The following is a 14,124-nucleotide window of genomic DNA, read 5'->3' as shown; positions in this document are numbered from 1 at the left end:
ATGTCACACTGAGTAGAATCTTAGGGCTTGTCTACATTACCCGCCGCAATCAATCCAGTGGGGGTCAATTTATCACCTCTAGACTAGACGCGATAATCGACTCTCGAGAACTCTCCCGTAGACTTGGAGGCACAGTTGAAGTCAACAGGAGAGCATCAGCCATCAACTTACCACAGTGAAGACACCGTGGCAAGTAGAGCTAAGTACGTCGACTTCAGCTATATTATTCACGTTGCTGAAATTGCGTAACTTAGATTGATCTCCACTCGCCCGCCCTCCCCCAGTTAAGTCAGTGGGACTGTTTCTGCAGCACCTTATTTCACATCATGAATAAGATTAAAAGTATCTGGCCAATAGTGCAGATCAAGAAACACTTTTCATCATGTCTTATTTTTTTGTTCCTCAGAGCCCCTGTAAACAAGATAACTGCATCCATATCCAGGCACAGTGTGTCTTCTTAAACTGAAAATTTATGAGAAGAAGTTGTCCCAGTATATTACTTTAATTTTCTTAAGCCTTCTTTTTTTCCCATCACGTTCCATTATCACTGAGAATATTGTTACTCTAATAAGATTTCTAAATGATCAGTTATAAAATAGTCTCTGTACTATTAGTTAAATGGAAAGTAGCTTCCCTCTGATATTAATATAATATATGGAGATATGCCTCTCATAGAACTGTAAGGGACCCCAAAAGGTCATTGAGTCCAGCCCCCTGCCTTCACTAGCAGGACCAAGCACTGATTTTGTCCCAGATCTCTAAGTGGTCCCCTCAAGGACTGAACTCACAACCCTGGGTTTAGCAGGCCAATGCTCAAACCACTGAGCTATTCCTATTAAGCTAGGCTTTTCTTTCCTTGGAAAACTGCAAAGTGATTAACCAGAGGCTTTGCGCCAGGGTCATTCTAACAATTACTGTGTTTCAATAAATGGAGGATTTGGGTCACCTTTTCCATGCTGTGCTTTCATCAGGCAGTCTCCAATGAGCTGTATACATTGATGTTGCAGAACTCTAGCATGACTGAGAATCTGCGAATCAAGTTTCTCTCCTACTTCATCCCCACTTGCCAAGTCTGCACAGTAGAGTGTCAAGGCAGCAAACAGCAGCCAAGAATAGTTGTGGATATAAGGCTGGATGAGTCTCTGTCGGTCACTGATTCGAATGGTCACCATCGGATATATTGTGATGCTGTGAGTGGGAAGGTGACTGAAAGAAAGTGTTTACAGTTTAGAACTTAAGTTTAAATGCAAGTTTTCTTTCTGCAAAAGAAGGAAGAATAGAAAGCATGTTTCAAAATTTCAAACTGCAGATCCTTACAAGGCATTAACTGTCGGAGTTCCATTGGGCTCAAAGGAGCGCTGACGATTTACACTAGTTCAACATCTGCCCCCAGAACTCCAGCTCTACAAATCAAGTTTATGTGAACAACTTTGGCAGCAATCTTGGAGTGATGGAGGTAATAAGAAAGTAAATCTCCATATGTGTAAGGAGCTTGCTCACCAACGCTATCTTATCAATCTTCTGATACTTCTGGATGGTGAACACTTTTAGGACTACAAGGTGTGAAAGATTTGTAACCAACTTACTTTGAAGTTTGGGGTAGGATTTAGAGCTGAAAACTTTTGCTCAACATTTGCTACTTTTCTCCTAAGGACAATAATTGGATATTCTAGGGTCAGACACAGGCTCCCAAGGAGTGACACTAGAGTGACTGGTTGTAGGAGGTGTTAATTGCTGATGTTCTTGCCCACAAGCTGGTGAGTATTGAATTGCATACCAATACCTGTCAGAGTATTTCTTTGCAGAATAACACCCATAGCAAAGATCAAAGTCATCACACACATTGCAGTTCATCCGTCGACCTATAATAACCCCTTGGCAATGATCACAGGCATATTCCATGTTAACCATTTCATGGTCATCCTCATGACCTTTAGGTTTAACGCCACCTAGGTAGAATTTAAAAAAAAAGTTGGTGTCTGCAATGACCTCTAGGTACAGTAGCTTTTCATAACGTAATGCCAGTATATGCTTCTTACGTTATTTTTCTGTTCTTTTATTATTATTGATTAGATGAATACACATGACTAAAGAACTCTGTTTACCCCTCTAAGCAGAGAGCTTGATCTACAAGCAGCATTAGATAATCAATGGAAGCCAACACCTACTTTATAAGCTCTGGACACCAAAGTTCTGCTAGCAGTTTGGTGAAAAAGGAGAGTGAGTTGTGAAGGTATGTCCAAGTTGCATCAAGTGATCAGATATACCATATTAGAGAAACTTATTTTACTATAAAAATTAGCCTTACCATAGGATCTACAGTATGTTGTGCATTATGAACTGAATGATCAATATCATTCACATCACCTATATTCTCTTTTCCAGCTCACCATGACCCTTTCAATGAATATTGCAGTATGACTGGTTCCAATACAAATGATTGAGTTCATTCCAAAAGAAATCAACACTAATCAAATATGGTTACATTTTTGTTTAGGAGACAAAAACAAAAAAGATAAAAGGAAGGAGAAAAGATCTAAAGGAGAAATTTTATGTTCGGAATTCCATGCCAAATTCAAGTTCAGATGACACTGGCAACTTGCAAGTTTGAATCCTACAAGCACTTGTGAATTCAAAGTCACTCCTCTAGTTGTACTTATGTTAGTGTGTCCATTAAAAAGCACATGATTCAGATATATACTGAAAATTTAGGCAGGTGACATTCAGATTAGAAAAAACAGGAAAAATTATGAGTGTTAAGATCTTGGGAAGTTCCTAAAAGAAAAATCTTTCCCTTTGCCCATTTCATAGAAAACTCTCTAATGTATGATAGGGAAAGACACTGTTTTGGATCCAGAAGTATTTTCTGACAAGATTCTTACCTAGGAAACAAGTTTTACATAGATCCATGTCATTGCACTGCAAACAGCGGTAGCGATGCCAGGGTGCAATCTCATCACAACCATCACATGATATGTCCACATTCAATAGGTCACAGTAACGAGCAACAAACATGTGCATCTGGAACAATAAATGGACACAATTTACTTGTTGAATATTTCTTGGTTTTGAGAAAGCTCTTTCGAAATACAAAGCAGAATGTTCCTTTCTGCAAGAAAGCATGATGAGATATCTAGGCGTGCACTTCCAAGGAGATTTTCCAAGGCATACAGGGGAGTTCGGTGCCCAACTCACAGAAAACCAGTGGGAGCTTGCCGTTTCTCCCTTTGTGCCTTGGAAAAAAATATCCTGCAAGGAGCATGAAAAAAAATAAACAAAATCATGAGGTCACCTTTCTCTGTTTCTCTGGGTCAGCTTGGGCTATCTTTTCATACCAGGTCTCAAACACTACATCCTGACATTCATCCATCCACTCAGAGTTTTGCTTGTAGTCTGCAATCTCATCTTCTTCACTCCACTGACTAAAAAAAAAAAAGCTCAAAATTAAGTTTGAATGCAAATAGGCTGCCTAATAATGCATTTTGGGATAGTTTATTTAAAAAAAAAACTAAAATTCAGACAGTGTGCTAGTAAGACAAGATTCATGTATTTCACCTAAAAAGTAAAGCACTGCCACAATATTCCAGTGACCTTTCCCCCCGCCACAAAGATGGTTGTTGGTTTTTTTTGTTTTATTTAAAACACACACACACTCCGGGGAAAACGCACATCACTTGGGAAATCCAAGCTCATAGAACTGCTGTTGGGTAACTATGATAGAATATAGGCATAGGAAGATTATTTCCTTCTAGAACAAATGGGCCAAGGGGAAGGTTAAAATGAATGCACTCTGAGACATGCAGATGTGATACTCATGCCAGAGGAGTAAGATGATTTCTATCTTGCTGGTAACTTGCTAGTAGCGTGATATTGCTTGGCAATAGTCAGTTTAAAAACAAATTTCTGCTAGTGCAGAAATTATTACTCTTTATATCTCTGTAAAGTTTTCAAAAGCACTTAAGACAATGCAATTTAAGAGCCTAATTGATTTAGTAGCTTTTGAAAAATGGGACAAATGCTTTTGAAAATTTTACCTCACCTGTCTTCAGTGTCTTTACTACTTGTTTCAAAGTTCAGAGCTCATTCTTGCCAAAAACTGTACAAAAATTTAGTTCTTTATAAAAATTGTAGTCTTGCTGACTTACCAAATTACGCTGTCATGAATACTTATGTTTTCTTGTGACATAGTCATAAGAAGAAGTGGTAATTGTATATCAACAAAAAAGGAAAGATCACTTGGTTCCCAGCTCATATCCAAGAGGTGAAGGAGGGATGTCTGGACGCAGGATAAGGCAGGGAGCAATGATCTAAACAAATTGGGAAAACCATGACAGTTTTAATCTGTAGTTGAAGCAATTTGGGGGAAAGAATAAATTACTTATCACTAAAACCTTAAATAAGTTGTTGCGTGTTATGTTAAACGAACAGCAGAACCTTACTTTACTAACCCACAAGCTTCCAAAATTCCAATAGTTTTAATCAAAAAGCTGATTGTCTCACTGTGCAGTTTTAAAAGCAGAGTGTGTTGTGGTGCTGTCTCCTGTCACTAATGCTTTGTTATTCTTGCCAAATATGCTACCGTACATTTACTATTATTGCTATATCTCTAACTGTATATTAAGAAGCAAAAGTTACATTACATGTCAAAATAAATGAATCAAGTGATCCAGCACAGCTGATTTTTATCTTTGTCCTTACTAATTAGCAAAATTAAGTAAAAAGTGATTTTCTATATTATAGTAGCACCAAAAAGCCCCAATAATAATTACAGCTAAGACTAAGATTTTGTCACACATATTTTAAGTAAAAGTCACAAACAGGTCATGAGTAATAAGGAAAAATTAATGGAAGCCCATGACCTGAGACTTTTACTAAAAATATGCAGAACAAAATAGGGGGCTGCAGGCTCCCCACACCACCCAGGGGGTCCCGGCCCAGAGCTCTGGTGGTTCCCACGGCGGCCCAGAGCTTGGACCCCGCAGTTCCCAACTGCCAGGGGTAGTGCGGGACCCTACAGCTCCCAGGCACTGGGGGCTCAAGTCATGGAGATCTCTGGAAGTCACGGATTCCGTGACCTCCATGACAAAATTGCACCCCTAATTATAGCCCATCATGTCAGACGGCAGACAAACAGAGGAAAGAATGGTCACACCACTACCAGAATTTATACTCTTATTTGACACAGGGCAATAAAAGTAACTAATAATAGGAGGGAGGGTGTGAGGGAGGACAAAGGTAACAAAAATAACATTCCATGTTACATAGGTGGGCTACATTCAGTACCTGTCATTAATGCTGTTAAATCCCTTCATGGCATTGACCAAAAACAGAACAAGCTGATAGTAGGACTCTCTAATTTCTTTGTGCAGTTCAGCACCACAACCTTCCAAGTGTCCAAAATAACTAAAAGTAAAAAAAGTCAGTTTAGCAGATGTAGAATCCACCACTTTACTTCACATAGCACACTTTGTTCAAATACAAGTAGAATTAGAAGCGAAGCGCAAAACAGAACACCAAATGCAGACTGTTCCTACGGAAGTGTCAAAAGTATCAAGATGACTCATAATATTTGACCACCGGGCCCTGAAAAGTCCAACTCAACTAAATTTTGAAGACACACAGCAAGAAAGCAGCTAACAGATCTTACACAGCACTCTATAATGAGAACTAAGTTTGGGCATCAGGTCATAGGCAATCAGCTTTAGAATCTACATAGACTAACATTATAATCACCACCTTATAATATGACCTAACAGTCATATTTAAAAATAAATGTATTTTCCAAATCCCAATATTCACGGAGAAGCAACTGAATGACTAAAAAGATGAGTTGGTAAAGCACTAGCCATTGGACACTGCCAGAGGAAGCTAGTTCCACAACGAAGAATCTAACTGCATATTAGCTAATACATTAATTTATGGAGAAAAGACTCAAAAGGGAAAAGAACTCTCCCAATCAAGTATTGCTGACAGAGCAACTAAAATTAATCTAACCCAGCTAGTCTAGCTCCAGCTTAAATTCTTATTGAAGGAAAAAGATGAACCGATCCTATTTAGGCAGCAGTTTAAACTGAAATAATAAACAGAAAGCTAAGAGTGTGAATGTCTAAGACTATTCAAGTCTAGTTTTCTGTGATCCAGTTAGATAATTGGGAACATTTTAATAACTATATGCTGTGGGTAAGCCGCTGACCCCTGTTGGTATAAATAGGAATATTGCAATTAAATCTCCAAGTACCACTATGAAAATGTAAACGATCAAAATGCACCATAGAAAGTGTGCACAGAAACTTAAATACTGTGCTCAGATCAATATATGCACTTGCTCTTGTATCTGTATTCACAAGGCCATCACTTCTCATTCTTTTCACCCTGGGCAATCAGTACTGAGTCAGGGCATGCAGATATGCTATACAGAATTGTGTTAGCTCCAGTTTTCTAAGAAAGATACTTACTTTGTAAAGTCTTTCTGGCAGGCCAGAAGTTCCAAGAGAAAGAGTACACAAGGTGGATGGAAACAGTGCGGCTGCCCAAGAGATTCTAAACAATGGAGGATTGTCTTCAGCACTTCTAGGATACTTTGGGCTTGGGCTTTCCTCAAAGCAAGGACCTTTAAAATACTAGAAAAATACAAACTCCCAATGACAACTTCAAAACACCAGTTCTTTAATACCTCATAATGCAATCAACACTTGAGAAGTTAAACAAGTTTGAGGAGTTGGCACCTAAATTATTAGCTGTATTGCCCTGCACACCTTGGTAATAACAATAATGGGTTATTTACAAGTATTTTACCCAAAGTTGCAGGGTGACTGGCAGAGCCAGGAATAGAACCCAGGATTTGCAACTCCCTGTTCAAACCTCTAAACTTTGGGCTGGTTCTGGAAGAATGTCCTCTAGTTAAAATTTGCAGATTGGCCTTTGAAGATCCCTTCTCTAACTGTTCTAGATCTGTTATCCAAGACCTGCTAACTCAGCTAGGCAGTGGTAATTTCCAGAAGCAGTTCTTTCCCCATTCAACCACAGACAGGAAATAACACCACCTCACAAGCAGATTTGATGAAGCAGGGCAAACTGCAGCATAGGGACAGTAAGGGAATGCAATCACTATTCATAATTCTGAAGTTCTATGTGAGTTAAATGAGTCAGATTAAATATTCTTTGGGAATATGGGTTGTGAGTCATAAGTTTGATGCCTTCATATCAAAATGTAATGGACTGTTTTTCAAGCACCTGAAATTAGAGAAAAATATTACTAAAGATAAAAATATGCTTTATCTCATAATCTGAAAGCTCTGAAGTCACTCAACCTTAAATACGATGGACTGCAAATTTTCAAGTTTGCTCACCTTTCATGGGAAAGTGATTGATCCTTAATAAAGTCTAATATATTTTTCAGTACAGGATATTTCTCCTTCACAGTAGGCACTGATTTAGGCTCTTCCATTGATCTAAAAGATAGCAGCCTTAGTCTTCCACGGCTGAACTGAGATTTGCGAGTTGGAGTGGAGGGAGGAGATGCTGTGTCCTCTTGCTGTGAAACTGTATTTTCAAGAGGCTTACTTGGAGATTCAGAGGCTACTTCTGTCTGGGGTGGGTCTGGTGCTTGCTTAATCTTTGTGTCAGAGTCTACCACTCGACCCCTTTCTGCAGAAGCAGGGTGAATTACTCCATTTGAAGACAATGAGTTTGCTGCTTGAAAATCTGCTTCTACGACAGAACTAGTCCTTTGACGTTTATCAGCGTGGTACTGTTGGACATCCTCTACTTTTGAAGCATCCCAGTTATCAGAAGCAAGATCTTTTGCCTTTGCTCTCACAGGCAAAAATTTTAACAACAATAAGCTCTTCTGAATACACTGTTTTGCTGCAACATAAAAATTGGCGGGGAAAAGGCAAGTTAGTAGAGTTACCAGATCAAATCTTGCATAATACCTTTCCTGATTTAAGTAGAAATCGCCTCCTAATTTTTTGGCTCTTAATTTTTTTATCTTCTGGCCAGAAAGTCCTGGAAGTATGGCGAGTGTCTGGATCTCCCAACATTAACTGCCTAATTCAAAATATTCACACCAATCATACAAAGCATGCAACATGTGAAGTGTCATTACAAACCACTTTTTAAAGTGACGGTTCAACCATCAGTAAGATGATCCAACGCACTGGTTGTTTTCTGATTCTTTAGGAAAAATCTCTGGAGACAGTGCACATCGCATCAGCTAATTTATCCCTGTCCACAAAGTTTTAAACATAAGATAGCCTAAATTGCTAATTAATTTTCTTGAGCACAGAAAAAATGAAGGGAGCTACATAAGACAAAGTTAGGTTAAGCCATCAGGAAAGACACTTACCAAGGATTTCTGGGTTCACTTCACTTGTTTCTATATTCTGTTTCTCTACTGTATCATTTCCTTTACCCACCAGGAACTTCTGCTTCATTTCTAACTGTAAACAGGAAGTTAATTAAATTCATTAAAAATGTGAAATTCTGCCTATCCAGATGGCATGGCAGCATGAAGACTGCACCACAATTGGAGAATCTCATTAGTCCACTCCTGAGATTAAGACACGCTAAGTCTCCAATGCAGGACTAATCCTTTATGGTCTAGAACGTCTTGCTGGTCAGCCTATGGCACAACCCAGTGAAATACACTGAAAAGCTTGACTCTTTCAAACCAAAAGAAAGCTGAGCTGATTATACCAGTTCTTTCAGAGACATGTTGTGCACAACAAGTGTTAAATCGGGTAAAAAGTAAGTAAGTATGTGTATATCTCTTCTCTTTTCAGCGAAGGGATCTGATTCCTCTGCATATCTTTAACCACAGCTGGTGATTTAAATAACCAAAAAAATGCACAATTATTTTACTACTCTTTCCTCTCCTCCTTTTAGCACAGCAGAGCCAAAATAACTATGTGAGGGAGATCTCTCTCTCTTTCTGGCTGATGCATAAACTCCGGAATAGGCCTCCAGGGGTGACTGTGGACTCCCTGTCGTTGCAGGTTTTTAAGAACAGGTTAGACTATACGATACAATAATCAAAAGAATTCCAATTGCAGGACAAAATTCTACCTTGGCACCTTCTTTGAAAAGCCTAGGAAAGAGCTTGGCTCACAGAATCTTTAAATACTGGTAATGATGCATGAAATGAAAGGCCTAAGCTGGATTATTAAAGCCAAAATTGACTTTGCAGGGCTGGCAGTCAGGAAAAACAAAGCTGAACAAATTTGATCTGCAATCCTTGAGAGAAAATAAAAACAGACCTCTCCCTCCCCCCGCCACCAAAACCATTTTTATAAGGCATTTCAACGTACAGTGACACAGACTTCGCATTGGGGCTCAGGAGCAAAAATATATGTGAAAGAAGAAAACCCAAATAGAAATAATCATTCTGAACAACCTTACCATCCATATTCTAATCCCATCAGCCAGAGAATATACTTGTGCAAACTCCTCATTCAGAGGCATCTTGCCTCCACTGATGACTGTGAAAACAAAAGAAAAGAGAAAAGTCCTTGTTTTCACTGCTTCAGTTTCATATCACTCAAGGATTAAAATAAAATAAGATACCTGCAAAAGGCTGTGACAGACCCTGTCATCTACCCCTTAAGGCAATGCCAGGCAGGTTGTTTTGTTCCCTATTGTTCTTACGGATATACTACAAAAGCTGGTAATGCATTAAAATCATCTCCTGTACCCTGACAGCAGACCTATTTGCAAAGTTGAATAATAAATGAGTATGTACAGTTACAGTGAATACATACGAGTCCTGCAAATGTACAGGTAGGACAAACAGAGGCTACTCCTAGGACTTCACCGGGAGTTGCATGTGCTCAGTACCCCTCAGAATCAGGCCCTGAGAGTCCAAATATCACTTTTTTATTCAACAGATGAGCACTTACTACAGATAGCATGTTGTGACATAGAAGTAGTGTAATGCACATTAGAAAGAAAAGTTGGCAACCCGACTCTCTGGAAAGGTACAAGTTGCAATACTGAGAGCCAACTGCAAGAGTTAGGAGAAGAATATTAACTTAAACCCCACAGTGGATTGCGAGCTCACTTTCCAAAGCATGACACTATTTAGTGGATTCATTTTCATTTCCTCCCTAAACAATACCGCTAAAATGTAAACACTTTGTTCCTTGCTGTTTAGGAAACGTTTAATGAGAGCTGAAAATGGCTGAATGAGAGACAGTTGTGTCCTAATGGCACAGCTCGTGGGAGACAGATACCTTTTGATTTACAATCCTGGTTCAAAAACCAATGTCCCTTGTGGACTTGGTCAAATCACAACATCTTTGGCTTAGTTTACTTATTTTTAAAATAAGGATAACCCTATTTGCCAATGTGACTTAGAGGATTTGTGACGATTAGCTAACCTTCGAAAAGAGCTGTGATGATGAAAAACACTAACAAAGTATTATAACCTTATTAGTCTATTGTGGCACAAAGTCTGTCTAGCTGGTGAGTGCAGCACTGTAATATTTTCTTTATACAGGATGAAACATCTAACCACCTGAATATTTTTGAAACTAAATATATTTTTAAAGTTTTACAACTGAATAATAATATGATTTCTTACAAAGTATCAGCCTTCATTATTGATATATTCACTAATATAAGAGTTACCATATTTTTGTAGTTTCCCATATAAATCTGGAGTGAGATACACCAAAGCAGCAAATGTGGCGTTCACAGCTTGATCAACAGTGGAACCAGCAACTATATCTGTCTTTGGGGCCTGTTTTTTACATGCCTGTATAAGTCCTTTGAAAAGCTCAGAATTTTGCCCACAGAAATCCTGGGAAGGATCTGATTTTGCAAAGTCGAGAAGAAAGTTATGGCAGTCATCCACATGAGAGTTCTTAGTCTGGAAAGAGTATTAAAACTTTTACTTAACATCAGTTTAAAAATGCTCACATCTCATTTATATATTTGAACAACCCATACCGCAGACAGACGTTACAGTAAAGAACGACAACTTAATATAAAGGGCACAGAACAAAAATTTCTCTTCTTTTGAGAATTCAGAAGCCCATAAGATGGCAACCTCAGTCAAGCAGTGTACATTTAGAGATGTGCCAGCTCATTAAGCCTGAATAAAACCACTCTCATGCATAGTGTTTTCCTATCCATAAAACAGAAACAGTGGCCTAAATACCTCTTTATTTTGGTGCACTTGACTGGGTTCATTTGCTTCCAAAGTCGCCTCAGGACACATCTGATGCCTGAAGACAGGTTTCCATAAAGGAGAATTAAGAACTGATGTCACTTTTGAAGGAGGCAGCTCTGCTTCACAACCTAGCTCTGCAAAAACAGCAAGACAGACATGGAGTTATGTTCAATACTAAATATTTTTGTTCAATTTTATGACTGCAAAAATGCACAATTTTCAACACTTGCTGTGAAAGGAAAACAAAAAGGAAATGGCATGTGGAACAAAAAATGTCTCAGACTGACAGTTACTCATGATGTTTAGTGCCACATACGCAGCAGACAGACATCACACCACTCCTGTACTGTCTTACTGCTGACATTAATGCAGATTAACAAATACAATGCTACAGCATGTTATTATTGTAAAAGGCCCTACATTTAAACATCTAAGATGTACTCATGACCAAGTATCCGACTACTGAAAGCACTTTACAAGCTACAGATACAGGGCTATTACTTCATCCACCACTGGCATGCCATAACCTATAGCATGCAACAAAATACATATAATGCATACACTGAGGAACAGATTTTTGAAAACAGAAACCCTAAACTTAAGTTCCCAAACCCATAGCTATGCATCTGCCTGACTTTCTGGAGTCCTGAAAACTTGAAAGCTCCTGTTGACCTCAATGGAGAACTATAGGATGCTCAGCACTTTTGAAAAATAAAGCACATGTGTAAATATAGACTTAAGTTCCTAACTTTGGGCTCCTTTTTTTGAAAATCTTAATTCATACGTGACACATACATATAAGATTGTAATACTGTGGCCAACCCTTTGCATGTTGTCTATCTTCACAGGCCTAAACCCCCGCAAACACATGCATTCTTAACTTTACTTATGTCAGTAGCCCAAATGAATTCACTACTCATATGACTGAAGTTAAATATGTGCAGAGGAGATTGTGGCACCAGGGCCTTGAATAGCAAGCTCTCTGGGGCAGGGATTGCACCTTCCTGTGCCTGTAGACAGTGCTTAATATATTGCGGGTGATACCAGAATACATGTAAACAATCAAACAGAACTGTGATTGAAAACTTCAGGGAAAGTTTAGGAAGACAGAGCAGAAATCTGGCCAAATCACATGGACAGGTTCTGCACTGCAAAGCCACTCATGAAGTTTCATAATGACCCCTCAACAAACACAAGCATTAGTTAATATCAGAATGAATTTTGCATTATGGTTCAGAGGTCTAGTAAATAAACTACAGATTATGCTGATTTATGGTGCTCCAATACAGGAACTGAAATAAGTGTTGCCCCAGCTCCTTTTAGATTTAGGAAATTCCAAATGATCAAAGGGAACATTTTAAAATCAGCATAAATTATGTGCTAGGAATTCTTACTTCTTCCATTTTCTGGTGCAAATTTAACGCTGCCAAACTATGGAGAACAAAATCCTCATGAAATCCACAGAAAAAATGCAGCATATGCAATGGAAATGAAAGATCTCCTCCCCCACAATCTGCTTTGACACTTAACATGACCACCTCCAAGAGTCAGAGTAGCTATGTCTCCAATCCATTCCATCTTGGCCTCCTAAGACCGCAAAGGGTGCCAACAGTGATGGTATTTTTTTGTAATGTTCCCAGAGAGAAGGTTAAAGTGTTAGCATAAGGCCGCAACCAAACTTGCTGCACATAGCCCACTAAAAAGTCACCAGATGGTTAAAAATTTTAGTCTTTACCAACTTGGTCTGTAACTGGTAACCCTGTCAGGATTTTCTGTTTTCAAATATGAGTGGGCTGGAATAATATGTATTCCTTTTAAGAATATAAAATATTACATTCTTGCACCTCATCCCCATCCTGGAAGCAAGACTGCTAGAGAAACTAATTCAACTTACCCAGTTGGGATTTCAGTGCCATACTCCGTGAAGCCAAGCGCCCCATCAACCTGGATACAAGCAGCTGTAAATCCAAGCCCCAAGAAACTGCAACATCTGGGAGGCCATAAGCAGTGATGGAGAACTTGTAGCCCCACTCATTATTACTGCTGTCAGAGTGAAAGAGAAACTGCAGCCGTGGGCCAGCCTTAAAGGTCACCTTCTACAGAGCAACAAAACAGTCATTTTGCCAAATGTACACGACAGGAAGACATTTTGGGGTCATGAATTTCCTTCAGCAATTGTGTTTTTCAATATTCTCACGGTTTCTCTGTAATATGTGCTAGCTCCCCCCCCTCCCCCATAACATGACTGAAAAGCCTACAGCAATTAAAGTTTCAACTTTCTAGTCAAAGAATAATTGAAAGTTTCAGCCCACAATACAGCTTTTGATGTTAAAAAATATAATGGCAGGGCAAGGTTACACTGGAGTAGCTATGAACTAGCACCTGAGTGGCCTCAAGAAAATAATAAATGAATTCAACTTGCCATCTCAAGATTTATTTAAAATTAATTCGATACAAGGGGATCAGAGAACAATTTCAACTGTATGTTTAACTGCAGTGAAACATGGTTTTCTACATGCTAGCTGGGGATAGTGAGTTAATCAGACATGAGTACTGGAAAGGACCTTCTTGGTCATTCATTCTATTCATTTACACACACATACTACACACACACTCCCAAAGGTATGAAGTTATCATATCACAAGGTCTCTGCAGAACCTCTTACCTATGATGCTAAAACACCCCAAAGTTCCAGGGTACCCTAATATTAACAAGTGTATATTTTGCACAATATTTTAAAGTCACTCACCTTGGGCCACTTCTCGGTGCCAACCTTTGTATCATAACGAGTTTTTGCACCTCTGGCATCAGTAAACTCCAGATAATCATATCTGTGGAGAGTGCAACTCATTACTTAGACATTTTTATTTTTAAAACTTTTGGGCAAGTTTACTTTGGAATTTCTCATACTTCCCTAACCACCCCACTCTGGAGACTCAGCAATGTAGACACAA

General features: G+C 38.9%; 1 protein-coding gene across 2 annotated transcripts in view; it reads right to left on the bottom strand.

Annotated features, from left to right (window-relative positions):
- Positions 1-14,124, bottom strand: part of ZZEF1 (zinc finger ZZ-type and EF-hand domain containing 1) — an 80,961-nt gene that overhangs the window by 31,883 nt on the left and 34,954 nt on the right. For both annotated transcript variants that reach the window (XM_030536344.1, XM_030536345.1), the window contains exons 23-36: positions 13,920-14,001; positions 13,065-13,266; positions 11,159-11,304; positions 10,627-10,867; positions 9,400-9,479; positions 8,348-8,441; positions 7,350-7,866; positions 6,456-6,620; positions 5,284-5,403; positions 4,146-4,307; positions 3,293-3,422; positions 2,883-3,021; positions 1,784-1,949; positions 947-1,206 (exon numbers count right to left, since the gene is read on the bottom strand). In XM_030536344.1, the coding sequence (XP_030392204.1) occupies positions 947-1,206; positions 1,784-1,949; positions 2,883-3,021; positions 3,293-3,422; positions 4,146-4,307; positions 5,284-5,403; positions 6,456-6,620; positions 7,350-7,866; positions 8,348-8,441; positions 9,400-9,479; positions 10,627-10,867; positions 11,159-11,304; positions 13,065-13,266; positions 13,920-14,001 (2,504 nt within the window). The remainder of the gene's footprint in view (positions 1-946; positions 1,207-1,783; positions 1,950-2,882; positions 3,022-3,292; positions 3,423-4,145; positions 4,308-5,283; positions 5,404-6,455; positions 6,621-7,349; positions 7,867-8,347; positions 8,442-9,399; positions 9,480-10,626; positions 10,868-11,158; positions 11,305-13,064; positions 13,267-13,919; positions 14,002-14,124) is intronic.

The sequence above is a fragment of the Gopherus evgoodei genome, chromosome 17 (genome assembly GCF_007399415.2).
Source record: "Gopherus evgoodei ecotype Sinaloan lineage chromosome 17, rGopEvg1_v1.p, whole genome shotgun sequence".
In the NCBI taxonomy this organism is placed as follows: Eukaryota; Metazoa; Chordata; order Testudines; family Testudinidae; genus Gopherus; species Gopherus evgoodei.
Note: the sequence above shows the minus strand (reverse complement) of the source record. Positions and strands in the feature narration are given on the sequence as shown.